General features: G+C 35.9%; 1 protein-coding gene across 5 annotated transcripts in view; it reads left to right on the top strand.

Moving 5' to 3' along the window:
• The window catches only part of myh7ba (myosin, heavy chain 7B, cardiac muscle, beta a), a 33214-nt gene extending 15671 nt beyond the window's left edge, over positions 1 to 17543 (top strand). For 3 of the 5 annotated variants that reach the window (XM_087271762.1, XM_087271763.1, XM_087271764.1), the window contains 19 exons: positions 1083 to 1325; positions 1398 to 1574; positions 1668 to 1813; positions 3148 to 3238; positions 3417 to 3806; positions 4419 to 4545; positions 4857 to 4975; positions 5064 to 5260; positions 7278 to 7627; positions 7920 to 8044; positions 8727 to 8842; positions 8953 to 9145; positions 11277 to 11480; positions 11563 to 11688; positions 11772 to 11942; positions 14274 to 14378; positions 14657 to 14752; positions 14843 to 14989; positions 15080 to 17543. In XM_087271762.1, the coding sequence (XP_087127888.1) occupies positions 1083 to 1325; positions 1398 to 1574; positions 1668 to 1813; positions 3148 to 3238; positions 3417 to 3806; positions 4419 to 4545; positions 4857 to 4975; positions 5064 to 5260; positions 7278 to 7627; positions 7920 to 8044; positions 8727 to 8842; positions 8953 to 9145; positions 11277 to 11480; positions 11563 to 11688; positions 11772 to 11942; positions 14274 to 14378; positions 14657 to 14752; positions 14843 to 14989; positions 15080 to 15091 (3135 nt within the window). In that variant the 3' untranslated portion in view covers positions 15092 to 17543. 5 annotated transcript variants of the gene reach the window in all.
• The last annotated feature ends 60 nt before the right edge of the window (positions 17544 to 17603 follow it).

The raw sequence follows: 17603 nt of genomic DNA, 5'->3' as shown, positions 1-17603 counted from the left end.
AAGATTTTTGGAGTCACTGAAGAGTTTAACCATAATCGAGTTCATCACGTTTATCATTTGCATGTTTTAAGGCCTTTGAGTACTGAAGTATATGAAATTGTAATGATTGTAACAGTAATAAAGATGGAGTTATTGAATTATTTATACCATAAAGACTATACAGTGTTATTTTTACATTTGTTTATTCAATTTCTGTACCAATAATAACACAGAATAATCCCCATAATCTTCCAGAATGATCCCAATCAGTCTAGATTAATCAATTATTTCCAAATAGAACCATTCAAGCTATCTAGTGAAATAGTATTCACATCACAATTTATATATAATCACAGCAAAACAAAATATTGCAATGTCAATATTTTCCAATACCAAGCAGCCCTAATAATAATAATAATTACATGCATAAAAATAAATAAATTAATAAAAACATTTATATAGCATTTTTCTGGACACTTAAAGCACTTTACACATTGGGGGGAATCTCATCATCCACCACCAATGTGCAGCATCCACCTGCATGGCATGACAGCAGCCATATTGGGATGCCGGGGATAAACCCCTCTTTTTCGAAAGACATCCTGGGATTTGTAACGACCACAGAGAAACAGAACCTTGGGTTAATGTCTCATCTAAAAAGATGGCACTCACTGAGCAGTAAAGAGTCTCCTCCACTATACCGGGGCATTAAAACCCACATAGATCGCAGGTTGTGAGCCCCCTGCTGGCCTCACTAACACCCGTTCCGGCAGCAACCAAGCTTTCCCATGTGGTCTCCTATCCAGGTACTGACCGGGTGCAGCACTGCTTAGCTTCATTGTGTGACCTTGTGAGAATTGCAGAGAGCTAGTTGCCGACAAATGAAAAGGCTGAATTCATAAGTATGGAATTACTATACTTCGTTTCTCTCTATATATCTTCAATTATGAGTTGTTCACAGAGCCTAATTTCAAAATTATCAATGATCTATTGCAGCTTCAGGCAAGAATGATGGTGGAAAGCATATGGTTTTAATACTGCTACTCTGTAAACTATGAAATTGTCTTTGAAGGATTGAATAACTGTGCATATTCACGCTACAGGAACAAGATAACCTTGCAGATGCAGAGGACCGCTGTGATCTGCTCATTAAGACCAAGATCCAACTTGAAGCCAAAGTAAAGGAGATGACCGAACGCCTGGAAGACGAAGAGGAGATGAATGCTACAGTTCTGGCAAAGAAGCGTAAACTGGAAGATGAGTGCGCCGAGCTGAAAAAAGACATCGATGATCTGGAGATAACCTTGGCCAAGGTGGAGAAGGAGAAGCATGCCACTGAAAACAAGGTGAGGCCATTCTGTTGTTCTGAAGACAAATGAAGCTCTTGAAGTCAAATAATCAAAGTTTCTTTTTTATAGGTGAAGAATCTGATAGAAGAGATGGCAGCTTTGGATGAAACTATACTGAAGCTCACCAAAGAGAAAAAAGCCTTACAGGAGAGTCACCAGCAGACCTTGGACGACTTGCAGACAGAGGAAGACAAAGTCAATACTCTGACTAAGGCCAAAGCCAAGTTGGAGCAGCAAGTTGATGATGTATGTTCATTTGCTGGATAAATAGTAACAGGACTGTTAATGGATCTAGAATGAGTCAGGAATCAGTAATCCACCATAATGCCTTTGTTTTAGTTGGAGGGCTCCTTAGAACAGGAAAAGAAATTGCGAATGGATCTGGAACGTTCAAAACGCAAGCTGGAGGGCGATCTGAAGCTGTCAATGGAGTCTGTCATGGACCTCGAAAATGACAAGCAGCAATTAGAGGAAAAGCTAAAGAAGTAAGATTTATTATGTGACAGGACGCTGTAAAAATATGACACCATTTTCATTCGGAAACAAGAAACGTTGTTGTGATTTTTGGCCATTTATTTACATGACAGCAACAATTCCATTACACTTCAACTTGAGAAAAATGAAATAAGGAATTAAAAATACACCTATTATAAAGATTGCTATCTATTTATAAAGATTTTCATACTTTATATAGACCTTTTTATTCGTTGCTGCATGGAGGGCGCAATAGTGGCCAGTGTCTTCCAATAGGACGCTTAGAAATTCCATTTACAGTGTTTCTCAACTGGAATTATTGATCCCAAAGTAACATTTTGAGTGGCTTACTGATTGTTTTTGTGATGCACAACTTAATTTTGAAAGATGTATGTTAAAGCGATTATACTTCTGTCAGATGTGGTTCAAGTGCGAGAGAAAGGCGTTCTCGTAATTCAGTGTCTGCCGTCAGATAAGATGTTGAAATGCAGCATAAGTTTTCCCGACCAGTCAGCTGTTATACTGTACTCCGCAGCTCTTCAATGCTCACAAACATCACACACATTACTTCACTGCATTATAGAGCAAACCATATTACTGGCATGTACATTACTGGACACTATGCTGGCTGATTTGAATGTGTATTGTAACTGGGAGCAGTTTATGTTTTGTTAGTTTGTATTGTGTAGTATTTACCATCTGTTTTTCTGTCATTTCAAAAGGCCACTTTATTTTCAATTTGTTAATCATTAAATCATTGTTAGTGGTACAGTACCAGTGTGTGTGTCAAACATTTTGTTGAATTATATTTGTTTGGGTTGGTTATATATTTGTAAAAAGAAAAAGAGTAAGTGTTTACTTTAGTAATGATAATGCTCCTTTTTAATGGCAGAAGATGCCATGTGACAGTAAGAATAAATGCCTCGCAGCAGTTGTTTTCATTCCTATTAGAAGGAATTTTTTTAAATGATCAGTCCAGGAGGTGGCGCTAATTGACAGCAATATTAGTTCGAAGACGTTAAAAGCAAGTAAAATAGATTAAAATGATCATTTCAAAGCTGCTTAAATGTTACTGTTTTTACACATCAAGCTGCCAACCGGAAATTTGTAGCATCCTGCTTACACATACATGCAAAGATAACTTTGCTTTCTATGAAAAAAGTTTATAGTGCCTTACAAACAAATGATATGTGTTTTGTTTTTGAGGCACTTAATAAAGGATTTTTTGCTTGTGTTTAGGTAAGCTAGATACTTTATGAAAACAGATGTTTTGTGAAAAACTTTTCTTTTTGTAGACTGTTACAGTATATTGTTAACATACCAATGAATTGTTGATCTTTTATAGGAAAGATTTTGAAATGAACCAGATCAGTTCAAAAATCGAAGATGACCAAGTGCTAATCATCCAGCTTCAAAAGAAGATCAAGGAACTGCAAGTACGTCCAACTAGACCAAATATATATATATATATATATATATATATATATATATATATATATATATATATATATATATATATATATATATATATATATATATATATATGTATGTATATGTATGTATGTGTCTCTTCATCAGAACATATTATTGTTTAATCTTCCACTGTGTTTTAAGGCTCGTATTGAGGAGCTTGAAGAGGAAATGGAAGCAGAGCGCTCCACCCGAGCCAAAATGGAGAAACATCGAAGCGATTCGTCCAAAGAGCTTGAAGAGCTCAGTGAGCGTCTCGAAGAAGCCGGAGGAGCCACATCGGCCCAAATTGAGATGAATAAGAAACGAGAGGCCGACTTTTTAAAACTACGCCGTGACCTTGAGGAGGCCATACTGCACCATGAGGCCATGACTGCCGCATTGCGCAAAAAACATGCAGACAGCGTGGTTGAACTGAGTGAGCAGATTGACAGCCTTCAGCGAGTCAAACAGAAGCTGGAGAAGGAGAGAAGTGAGGCCAAGATGGAGGCCGATGACCTCACCTCCAATTTAGAGCAGCTGGCAAAGGGCAAGGTGGAAAATATGAGCTGTTGCATCACATGCTGATCTAATTTAACTAGCATTAACTTAGCGTAGACTTTAACACTAAAAAAAACAAGGGCAGATTTCACTTCTCAGGGTTAAATTAGCTTTGCCTGATCAGCTTTGTATATATTATTCTTATTTTTATTTAGTTTAAATTGCATTTATTTGAAAATATTTTTTGTTTATTTTAAATATAAATTAGATGTCATAAATATGTAACAAACACATTTTACAGAATTTATTAATGAAGATTAATGCTAAATTAACTATACTCAAAGTTTTTAAATTTTATGTTCAATTAACATCAATGTATCTGTTGTGATGAAGTATAAAATAAAAAAATAAATAAATTATGAATTAACATAATAAATAAATGCTGCAAAAATACTTCTTCATTGGTAGTTGATTAAGAAGAGTTAAGACATTAATTTGTTAAATATGAACCTATGTATAATAAATAAATATGTAGTAGAAAATCTATTTATCTAGAAAAAAAACTAGTATATGTATACACTTATGCATATATTTCATAATACAAAATACAGTTGGCTGAAAACAATCTGTAATTTAATTAATTATATAAATATAAAAACATTACAGGCTACTGCTGAGAAAACCTGTCGCCTTTATGAAGACCAGATGAACGAGTCCAAAGCCAAAGTGGAGGAGCTCCAGAGGCAGCTCAGTGACACCAACACGCAGCGAGCCCGTGCTCAGGCTGAAAGCGGTACACCAGCAAATCAAACCAATGCAATATTAAAGAGACAGTTAATGGATAAAAATTCTACCATCATTTACTTACCCATGACCTTTCACCATTGACATCCATAGTAAGTAAAACAAATAGTATAATAACCTGTAATGTAAGTTACAGGTTTCCAACATTCTTCAAAAAACTCAAACTGGTTTAAAACAAGTAGAGGCTGAGTAAATGATGACAGAATTTTCATTTTGGGGCGAACTACACCTCTAAGAGACAACTAACCACAGACTAACTTTGAGCATTTTTAAAAAATATATAATTTATACTTTATACAGCTGAGCTTGGCAGAAAGCTGGAGGAGCGTGAAGCTCTGGTGTCTCAACTGCAGCGCAGCAAAAACACCTTTAGCCAAAACATTGAGGAGCTGAAGAAACAGCTAGAAGAAGAGAGCAAAGTAACAGAAATTACATTCCTCACTTCGTTTGGCTTTTATGTGGAACAAATAAATACTCTGATTTGTCTTTTGCATCTGCTTCTTTCAGTCAAAGAATGCTTTGGCTCATGCCCTACAATCATCCAGACATGACTGTGATCTGCTGAGAGAGCAATATGACGAAGAACAAGAGGGTAAATCTGAGCTTCAGCGCGCACTGTCCAAAGCTAATGCTGAGGTTGCCCAGTGGAGGACCAAATATGAGACAGACGCCATTCAGAAGACAGAGGAACTCGAGGAAGCAAAGTGAGTGCCGGATTAAACAGTAGGTATCAGATTTTCATGTCGCAATAATTTGCTGAAGCTTTTATCATGGTTTATGGTATTATCACAATACAATATTGATTTAAGCTGCAAAATGTTACATTAACAAGAATTATAACAAAAACAAAATTGCCGTATTGCTTTGTTGTTTACATTTTCAGAGTAAGCAACTGTTATAAGCAAATTAAAGTAAAGAAGGATTATAAAGTACAATAGGCAGGGTTTCTGTAGGTTTCAGCAAGTTTAAGACTTTTAAAGACATTTTAGGATCTTGAAAATGAAATTTTAGACTCATACAGTGCTAAACACCAAGGAGTTTTTTGAATGGCTCAGTTGGAAATGTTTTTTTTTTTTTTGCCGTATAAACTTTTTAAAATAATTTAATAATACAATAATAATAATAATAATAATAATAATAATAATAATAATATTTTATTTTATTCTGAGCAAAATATTTTAAATATTGTCTCAAAACAAGCAAGCTCTAGTTCTATATATACATTTTTTTCAAAATAAACTTTCGTAAAATAAGCAGTAAATACATGTAGAACTTTTAAACATATGTTATTGTAAAGAAAATAATGAAACCACTATAGTAAATGGAGTTAAAAATTACATTAAATATAAAGTTTAAAGTTTTATTGAGATGGATTGTTGGTAATTGTATGGATGTTAATGGCCAGATTGTGTTGCTATACATGAACAAAGGAATATCAAGACCTGTTAAAAAAAGACCTACAACACAATAGTTCAGTAAATGTAAGACTTTTTAATGCCTAAAGTTTTGTTTTTGAGATTTAAGACATTTTAAGACTTTTTAAGACCCCGCAGATACCCTGAACAGGTAACAATTTGTCATGTAGTCATGATTATGAACTTGTAATTAGATAAACCATGACTTAAACCAGGGGTCACCAATCTTGGTCCTGGAGGGCCGGTGTCCCTGCAGGATTTAGCTTCAACTTGCTTCAACACACCTGTCTGGGTGTTTCAAGTATACCTAGTAAGACCTTGATTAGCTTGTTCAGGTGTGTTTAATTAAGGTTGGGGCTAAAAACTGCAGGATACCGGCCCTCCACGAAAAAGTTTGGTGACCACTGACTTTAACACATTGACTAAGAAATTAACATCACATAAGATTAATAAATGGTTTGTAATATTTTTGTGAGTTTGGTTAAATTAACTTCTTTTAACTATTGGAGCCTTTTTTCACATTGTTCACATTCAATTAGGTATGGCACGACAACTGGTTTTAAGGTTTACCATGATAAGGAAAAGTCAAGGTTTTAAAACCGCTAAAAGTGTCTTCCCTCATATGTGAGTTTTTTTTTTTTGTTACAGGTTTTATTATGACCATCTCATTTAGTTTTTTAGGGCAACAGTATATCTCCAGCAGAAAAGGACCATATCAAAAGCTACTGGCCAAAGAAATGTGTTTTTGAATATAACAAAGACAGCAGAAGACAATTATTTATTTTAGTTATTTAGCCTAACATGTTTATTGCTTTAAAATACTATAAATGTTTCCGAAAAAAAAAATATTTATTGGTTTTTTTTACACACCCTCTTATTTTTGAGCAGTAATTACAACATCATAATATCGTGACATTTTTATCCAAGGTTATCATACCGTCAGAATCTTATACTGGTCCATGCCTACATTTAATATCTATATAAATTATTACAGAACTTTTAACCAATATTTCAGCATGTAGTAGGCCAGATTAACATAGGGAAATCTTCATGATTTGAACTTTTAAGCTAATTAACCAATTAAGTCTTTAAGCATCTGGCTCTGAAACTCACTGCAATCTGAATATTATTAAGAGGCATACCAAAAGATTAAATGGTAAATTATTATTCACAGTATCTTGAAGTGCCCACAATATCAATATAACCCATGTTTATTATCACAATATATTGAATCATTGAATTGCAGCTTATAAATGAATTGCGTTGTGGTTCAAACTACAAATCATTAAATTGTTTAACTCATCAGGAAGAAGTTGGCCACACGCCTCCAAGAGTCTGAGGAACAAGTTGAAGCCTCAAACGCCAAGTGTTCCTCATTAGAAAAGACCAAACATCGGCTGCAATCTGAGATTGAGGATCTGGTATTAGATCTGGAGCGCTCGAACGCTGCCGCCACTGCACTGGACAAGAAGCAGAGGCAATTTGACAAGATTCTGGCTGAATGGAGGCAGAAGTACGAGGAGTGCCAGTCTGAGCTGGAATCATCTCAGAAAGAGTCTCGTAATCTGAGCACGGAGCTGTTCAAACTCAAGAACTCATACGAGGAGGCTCTCGACCATCTGGAAAGCATCAAACGGGAGAATAAAAATCTACAGGGTATGTCGTTTAATGGATTATGAATAGAGGAAAAAAATCACTATCATCTAACATTCCTGAAGGACCACCAGCTCAGCACATATTCCATGTCTCTCTAACCAAACACACCTGCTTCAGATCATCAGCTCATTAGCAGAGACTGAAAGACCTGTAATGGGTGTAGCAAACAAAGGGGTCATCCAAAACATGCAATGATGGTGGTCCTCCAGGAACGTGGTTGAGAAACACTGATCTAACATATATTGTCAGTAACAAAATGTGATTTATGAATACTTTTTTTCGGTTCTAACAGAGGAGATTTCCGACCTCAATGACCAGATTAGCCAGGGCGGCAAGACAATTCATGAGCTGGAGAAGATCAAGAAGGGCTTGGACTTGGAGAAGACGGAAATTCAAGCAGCTCTTGAGGAAGCTGAAGTATGGAGTTTCTTTGTTTCTAAAAATTTTTGAAGGTGAAAACTTGCCTTACATTTACATTATGTTAAATTACATACCAAAGCAAAATGAAGCTGTTCATGTCAAAATGTCAAGCTGTTCATGTCAAAAGTTGTTAATATGTACATATGTTTATTATTACAGTGATTTTTACTTAATGGGACATTTCCAACTATTGAATTGTAAAAAAAAACATAAATTTGTTTTACATAACTGATGTAAAACACACAAAAAATACTTGAGGTGTTAACGATAAAGTAGATAAGTAATAAACCTAATAGAGTTAGAGATAACAGAAATCCATGGAAATTAAACTCATGTATTGAAAATGGCTTAAATATCTGATTTTAGTTTTTTTATGCTGTGCGTTAGAATTTCCAGAGATTTTTGTCATCCCTAACACATTGAGGTTTATTTCTTATTCTTATATTCTTCATCTTTAATACCTCAAGTATTTCAGTGTTTTACTTAGAATTAAGCCATTTGTATTTAGCATTACTGCATTTTTATATATTTATTTGATCTATTATAAAAAATAATATAATATAATATAATATAATATAATATAATATAATATAATATAATATAATAATTATATATAATATATAATTATGTGTAATTTAAGATACTCTCATTATTAAATTGTCTTACCATTTTGTGTCAGGGCACTCTGGAGCATGAAGAGAGCAAGACTCTACGTATACAGCTGGAGCTCAACCAGATCAAAGCAGACACTGACCGGAAGCTGGCAGAGAAAGATGAGGAAATTGACAATCTCCGGTGAGTTTAGTTTAATGAGACAAGTCTGAGAACTGATGAAGATCATCAGCGAATCTGCTATACAAACAAAAAGGCTCCCTAATAAATTTAACCTTTATTAACTTCTCTAGCCGTAACCATCAGCGTGCCCTAGAGTCCATGCAAGCCACGCTGGATGCAGAAGCAAAATCTCGTAGTGAAGCCATTAGGGTGAAAAAGAAGATGGAGAATGACCTGAATGAAATGGAGGTTCAGTTGAATCATGCAAATCGGTTGGCCACTGAGTCCCAGAAAATGGTCCGAAACCTACAGACACAGATTAAGGTAAATGTTAATCATATTAATTAATTCATCGTTAATGTCGGGAATAAAAACGAGGCCTGGGCACTGATGATGCGATGACTCTAAAATTGCCTAGTTCATTTATATTATTCCAGTAGCCGCTTCTTCTGCTTCTCCAAGGTAAATCGCATTTTTGTGGGTCTAAACATGCTTGAAAACTCACAAAACTTTGCACACACACCTGAATCTGATACAGGTTTCAGAACTTTGTGTGGCAAAATGGCTCATCAGCGCTAGCTATACATTTTCAACGAAGTGCTCACTGAGCTACCTTTCATGTACATCACCAAAAATTTACAGACCATTGGAACGTCCCAATATATACAAAAGAGCGAAATCTGAAATCAGTTAATGACTTTGACATATTCCTTTTTTATATATTTACATATATTTACAGACTGAATGCTTATTGATCTCTGTTCTCTGTTATTCTAAAGCTCCATTCACACTACAAGTGACAAACAGCTACAAATCGACCATTCAATTTAATGGAGATTTAAAGCAATTTCCAGCGACCTCTGGTACGCGAGAGACAACAACTGTTGGTGACAGATGTGGGCGTGTTGAGCGATATGACAAGGTTGAGAATAATTCAACTTTATGCAAATAAAAAGAAACTTTTACGAGTGACCACCAATACGAGCATCAGTAGAGCTCACGTGATCCACTCTCAGCTCCTGCTGCAGCCGGTTGGATCTCCATGCTGTAGATCCACACAGACTCGAGTTTGCAGGAAATAAAAAGCCGCAATGATGGATAACACATTTTTTCTTGTTCATCTTTGTAATTAAACATTTTGTGCACTGATTCCATTTATATTTACTGTTTTCCATGAACAAAGTTAATATTCAGCAGGTCATAAACTCATTTGCTCTCAGTGAATATCTAACTAGAGTCTTCAATTGCCACCCTGAGTAACAAGCAGCTACAAAGTCACAGCTAGTGTGAATGCAGCATAAGCTTACTAGTTAGCAGTGACCATTTCAAGCTGCTTGCAGCTTTAATTCTATGTTATTATATTTTTAGAAATATTATATTTTCATTCAAACATTGCATTTATTTTAGTGGTCTCTATACCACACTACTAGAACCAAGTAAACAAAAACGTTTGGCTTTCACTTGGACAAAATATTGTTGGAGGTTTTCACTCACATTAAAGAAGCTAGGTCAGTAAAAACTGGTAAGTACTACAGCCAGTTAAATAATATTTGTTAAATTAAAGAAATTACCTAAAGGTAAGCAATAACTGAGAAAAATCTGAAAATGGGTTCCTTTTCAAAATATCAGATTTTAGTTTTTATGCTGTGCACGAATAGGAAAGACCCTGTTTAGTAAATAAAAGGAAATACAGACCCTAATAATAAATTGTAAAGGCTCAGCAGGAACACGTCATAAGACATTAATATTAGGTTAGATTTAGGTTGTGACTTAAGGTGACCAAAATTCAATGTCTAGCCAGCATCTAAGGACAATGTTATTTTGATGTCCAATAAATACATCAAATGACGTTGATATTTGGTTAATTTTAAGTTGTGTTAGTTAGAAAGTGACCAAAACTCTTAAACCAATGTCATACTGATTTCAAATACTGACCTTTATTTGTCAGGTATAGTGACCAAAATCCAACATCTGATAGACGTCATAGTGGTAACGTCCACTCAACATCAACATCATTAGATATTGATATTTGGCCTGATGTTGGGTTCTGATGTAAACCTGATTTTCATTTCCAAACAAAATGCAACGCCCCCACAACTATGGGGTACAGCATCAATGTGACGTCACTTTGACGTCCTGTGCTTGCTGTGGACATTCAATAAAAACTACATAGGTTTTTTTTGGAAAATAACAAAACTTTTAATTTTGTTCATTTTTTAATTGTCCTTGAAAAAAAAAAATTATGTGAAAACTGGTAGGCCTTTATTTTATTTTAAAGTTGGTACTAAAGTGCCAGTGATTTTGAATACATTTTTGATAGCCCAACTGGAAAAGCTTATAGCTCCAGGATGTCAGGGTAGCAGTTTTGCGAGCCCTGAGAATATATTGTCATGAAATGTAAAAAAAAACAGTTTGTATAAAAGCTCTCATTTTGATCTCGGCTGTAAATTAAAAGGACCTTCAGATGGAGCTGGATGAGACAGTTCAGCAGAATGAAGAACTGAAGGAGCAGTCTGCCGTGACTGAACGCAGGAACAACCTCTTGACTGCTGAGGTGGAAGAGCTGAGATGCCAGCTGGAGCAGAACGACCGAGCACGAAAACTGGCCGAGTTTGAGCTTCTGGAAACCACAGAGAGAGTCAACCTGCTGCATTCACAGGTAATGCCTAAAGACTGCTCAAAGGCAACTGATCTGAGCAGTCATGTCAAGTAACTCCTAACGATTTTCCACGCTTCTCCAGAACACTTCAATGCTCAATCAAAAGAAGAAGTTGGAGAACGATCTCGCCACACTTTCTAGTGAGGTGGACGATGCTGTGCAGGAATGTCGAAACGCTGAAGAGAAAGCCAAAAAAGCCATCACTGATGTGAGCAGCTGGCATACTCTACAGTAGAGACTGTATGATATTGTGTTGTGAAGCGGATTTAATATGATGCTTTCAACATGCAGGCAGCCATGATGGCGGAAGAGCTCAAGAAAGAGCAGGACACCAGCGCTCATCTAGAACGCATGAAGAAGAACATGGAGCAGACCATCAAAGATCTGCAGCTGCGTCTGGATGAGGCTGAACAGATCGCTCTGAAAGGAGGCAAGAAACAAATCCAGAAACTGGAAAGCAAGGTATGGAGAACGATGATGAACTTAGTTTAACCTAACCACGTCCTTATTTCTTGATTTAATGTTGAACTGAAAGGTTGCCATTCTAAGACAAATATCAAATTCCATGATGGTTCCCTGACTAAAACGCTGAATTTCTCTGTCCTGTAATAAAACAGGCTGCTGTTTTAAGTGATTTTTGCTTGAATACATTTTTTTTAAGACTTTAATACTCATAGTGGCTTTGAAGTGCTCCCTCTCCCAGCGCAACCCTAATTTTCGCATTTTGTGCCACGTTGTTTAAGTAGCTAATTCACTTGCACCACTTCGGACTCATGGGTGTGCTGGTCTATAAAGGAGGTGTGTTAAGGTGCATTGTTGGTGGGTTGCTAAAAGATTAAAATGTAACAAAAATTATTATGTACTACATAGATATAAAAACCACTACCTCCATGCATTCTTCATGTCTGGGGGACAATTAGCATTTTTTATAATGTTATTATTATTAGCAGTATTATTTATTATATATATATTTATATTATTTTTAATAAAAACAAGTTTAGATTTGTTCACCTGTCAGGTTTTGGAGATGTATGCATCACCAAATGGGGCATAAGAATAAGACGCGTGTACGTGTGTTTGGACATAACTCAGTTTTTTGACCACACTTTGTTATTATTGTTCATTTATCCATTTGCTGGAAATTAAAACTGAATTTAGAAATAATTTTGAAACAAATATTTGTGCTTAACAAACAAAATAAATTTTGAAGGCTGATGGATGTCTTCAGTGGAGTGTGTACAACACCGTTTCCTTTTCCCCAAAAGTAAAGGAGTAAAGAAAAGAGTAAAAGTATAGAGACAGTAAAGAGGCCAAATAGAAGAGGTTCATTTTTTATTCTTGTGTGTTTAACTATTTTAGTAAAGCATTCTGTTTTTCAACTTACAAAATCCACCAAAATAGCAAATGCACCATGGCATGATGCAACTGACTCTTAAAGAGAATGGGAGAGGAGACTCTGATTAGTTTAATGCGTGTTAAGCTCAAACACAATCAAAACTCATTAGGAGAATAAGCACAACTCTGTTAGACCATGCGCCGGGGCGCAGAGCATATTTCTCTGTCCTTAAAATAGCAAAATTGGAATTGGACTCGCCCTTAATACTTTTGCACCATGCGGTTTAGACTGTGCACCTAGATCATTAAAATAAAGCTCTCAGTCTTTGAAATGGTCATTTTGGAGTCAAAGCTCCTAAAATGTATTTCCTTATTCTCTGCTTACGAGCAGTTGCAGCCATTTGAAGCTTTTTGGCTCGAAACTCCCGGTCTCATTCACTTTCATTTATTTTTAGACGTCAAAAACAATACGTTGTTGCAACACTTGTTTGTAGAGCGAGTAGTTTGATAGTTTTATGCAGTTTATTATTTATAATTTCTCCCATAATAAGCTGAATCGTAAGTTCTAAAACAATTGCAAAAAACTAGCACACTTCCGCATTGAAGAATAAGGTGAATATTATCCTGACATGTTAGCCTTAGTTAACAGGCAGAGTCGGGTGACTGCATTTGACATAAGTGACCACCAGTTGATAAAATGAAGCGGAGTAAAAGGAAGCTGAATATTAGCAGCAATGGAAACAGAAATATAAAGCAAAAAGTGGATGAAAAAAATCAAAGCATTCCTTCAATGTCCATGATAGTCCAGAAATTCCTTTACCAGTAGGAACCATGGGACTAAAACCTATAATGAATGTAATCATGTTTGAAGCAAAAATAAAGATATTTTTAAACAAATCTGACAGTTTCTGTACTTCCATTTAAAGTCTAAAGCTTAAAAACCTTTGTAAAAAGATGAATGTATAAAAGCCTAAATTAAATGTTCGTTACAAAGAATGAAAATGAAAAATGTTCATCCACTCAATTCATATGGATTTGCTTGTCTAAAAATGGCAACATTCTCAGCCTGATCTCAAGAGGAAACATAACTATTTTACATTTTGTTAATTTAGTGTCTAATTTTGTCATAAGAAAATGTATGATTTTAAAGACGTGGCACCAAATCCCACTTCTAAACCCAACCGTCATTGGGGGATAATCAAATTTTAGTCAATTGTACGAATGAGATCATACAAATTAGCCATTAAATCAAAAAGTTTTGAATTGCCATGAGACAGAATTGGCAATCTAGGTGAAAAGACTTTACATTTAGGGGTTGAATTCACTCAGATTTGATTTCATTTGGTTAATAAAGATTACCACGTTTTTCACGTTTGTAATGACATGAAAAGTAAATGATGACTAGATTGTTAATGTGACTGTTTAATATTAAATTGTTTTAACTTTGCTTTCTTCGAGGTAAGAGACCTGGAGAGTGAACTGGAATCTGAGCAGAAAAAAAGCAATGAACTCCAGAAGGGAATTCGCAAATATGAGCGAAGGATCAAGGAGCTCACCTACCAGGTACAAAATCCAAAAGACAAATTCATGCACAAGTCCTGGAATTGCACTTTTCAGTCCTGATCTCACTGGAAAACAGTGAAGAATTTGTAGGCCTATTTCTATGATTTCATTCATATGAAAATCTAAAATGTTTAGACAATTGGATGCATGAAGGCTCGCCCCTTCTGTAAATACATCCATCACTGGAATGTGAGAATATTGTACAAAAACAAGAGATCGTAAAAATGAATTGCCATGGAATTTCATTAAGCCTGTGGCCTCGTTTGCTGTTTCTACAGACTGAAGAGGACAGGAAGAACATTGCTCGCCTCCAGGAGCTCATAGACAAGCTACAAGCCAAAGTTAAAACCTACAAGAGACAAGCTGAAGATGCTGTGAGTCTATCAGCAAAGCTTTGCATGCAACCTCATCATGTATACTTAAAACGGCATCACTGAAGGTTCCTGCTGATTGTATAATTGTAGGAGGAACAAGCAAATTCCAACTTGACCAAGTACAAGAAGATCCAGCATGAGCTGGACGACGCTGAGGAACGAGCAGATATCGCAGAGTCTCAAGTGAATAAACTACGGACCCGCTCCAGAGACTCTGGCAGCAAGACTACTCCTAAGGCATGTTACCAAAGTCATTTCGTCTTAAATTAGATTTTTTTCAAGGCTGTAATGAATGAATTTACTCAACTTTGTTTTTACTCATTTCAGCTTGCAGAGTGAAGAGGAAGGGGCCATTAACTGTGGCCACAAAACCTATGAGCAAGTTAAAGAAATCTGTATGTAGAGCATTAGAAATGGGTATATTGTCTTTAACTGTACTACTACTATATACTGCAATCAGGGGTGGAAAGAGTACTGAAAAATGATACTCATGTAAAAGTACCATTAACTTGCCCCAAAATATAGTGCAAATTTGACAGGACGAGCACTGATTATTATTTACCTAATCAAAGTAATGTCAGACCAGAAAATAATCATATAGGCTAGTTTTTAGTGCAGGAAAACTACTGATACAGCACTAAAAAATTACTCAAGTAAAACTACACATATTTAAAACTACTCAGTACCAAAAAGTATCGTCGAAAAAATTACTCAAAGTAATTTGAGTGCTTGTAATCATTACCTTACGCCACTTACATTACGCAATTACATTATCTCTTTGACTGCAAACTTCCATTTACACATAAAACATGCCTTTTAGAAACCCTCTTTATGAAGTATAAGGCGTTTTGCAAAAAAATATCTGTATTTAAAGTGTAACTGTCCGACATTTCGAACATAATGAGAACCTTGAAACTGCTGTCATGGTGCACTAGTCACGGCGGTCGTCATGGACTTATGCTGACACCTAGCGGCGTGGATGGAGAACACGTTTCTATTCACTATTTGTAACATTTTGTTTAGAAATCGATACTAACAATACTACGCTTTAAATTATTACTATGTGCAAGAGTTACCGATATTAATAATGAAGATTTGTGTGTGAGTAGACATGTAACCTGAATGGCGTCCACCATGAGGCGACCCGCACCAGAAAGTATGGAAGCCATAGATCGATACACTAGTCTAGATATCGCATACGGACTCTGAGCCTGCGTCAATAGCGCCGCCACATTTGTACAGTGCTCCCAGGGCAAATGTCGTTCAACCACACGGGAGTAGTAACAAGCTAACAAAGAAAACAAAACACAATAGGCACAAAGGCAGAACATTTCATAGATAAGATTTAGCTTTTTATGTTTTTGTAGCCAATGTTACAAACTCTTATGCTCAACAAGTCACGTTATTGATGATAATATAGTTACTTACAGCAGGGGTTCCCAAACTTTTTAACACGCGACCCCTAAAATAACAATGCCAGTGACTCGCGACCCCCAATATCCTCTGAGGTGGTTATAAATACAGAAAACTTGCATGCAATGGTGAACACACACACTCCAATAGACCAAAGTCTATTCTTCGTTTATTTTGTTTATGTATGTCAGTGCTTGTCAGTATGTCAGTAATTCTTATGGCCTAATAATAATAAGTAGATTTTTGGAAATCACCAGGCGACCCCCCTTCATTGTTCCACGACCCCTCAAGGGGTCCCGACCCCCACTTTGAGAACCACTGACTTACAGCACTGCCACTGACCATAAGGTAAAGTAGCACCAACTTGCACTAAATTCTAGACTGATGCTAGTTACCCTAAATAAAACATAACGGCAAAGCTCTGCGGTGCCAGAAACATATTATTGTCGGCTAAGGTCACAAGCGTTAGTTTCTAATGTAACTTATAAATGTGCCTGATAACATAACAGTGCCTGCGCCACAATGTGCATACTGTCCACCCTAAATTATTGAATATTACAAATGTTGTACCATTTAGATCATTCACAAACGAATCACTTCCTCCGTTAGCGTTAGAAGTAAAAGCAGGAGAGCTGGTGTGTTTCAGGACATGGATTAGATCAAATTTAACTGGGGAGTATAATACATTTCCATGAACACAAACACGTTCTTTGTTGGTAAAGCCCGTGCATTCACTTATCCATCGGTATAGGAAAGTGATATAAAGTTATAATTGTTGCATACTGACCACCAGGAAAACTCCTGATCATAGATATATGTATATATGCTTACATATACATGGCTCTGGATGGCCAGTCCTCCACTGCACCTTGGTCCCACATTAATTTCCAAGGAGCGCTACCCTGTACTAAAATGGCAGCTCTATTGACGCATTCCTTCCAATAGACATCAACAGTGTAGGCGGCATCTACTGTAAATATCTATGTATAGAAGCCAGTATCTGGGCCTATTCAATATGTAGGTGCACATGATTTCCAAAAATTGTTAGACAAAGAGTTAATAAATTGGGCAAAGAAATGCACTTTTAAAGTCATTCAGTCAAGTAACTGTATCGAGTGCATTCATACATAAGAATTGCATGCATTGAAAAACAATTTATATACGAAGATTTGTTTTAGAACAGTGCTTCATTTTGAAAAGGTTTTTCCAAAATAAAACAGATTAGATCATTCCTTTATTCAAAATGAGACTTGAATAAAAAAAATTAACGTTTAATAATTAGAATGCTCTTATATTGTGCCTTTTGCACCTACAGTGTCTTTCAATTGTGGAATTGTGCAAATAAAAGATAATAAAAAGCCTGTGATTACTGTTCAAACCCCAGAAGATTATTTCAGACAAAAACTTAGTGAGAAAGAGAAAACACCATCAAACTTGA

The sequence above is a fragment of the Danio rerio genome, chromosome 11 (genome assembly GCF_052040795.2).
Source record: "Danio rerio strain M-AB ecotype USA chromosome 11, GRCz13ab, whole genome shotgun sequence".
In the NCBI taxonomy this organism is placed as follows: domain Eukaryota; kingdom Metazoa; phylum Chordata; class Actinopteri; order Cypriniformes; family Danionidae; genus Danio; species Danio rerio.
This window is presented reverse-complemented; position numbering and strand designations above follow the sequence as displayed.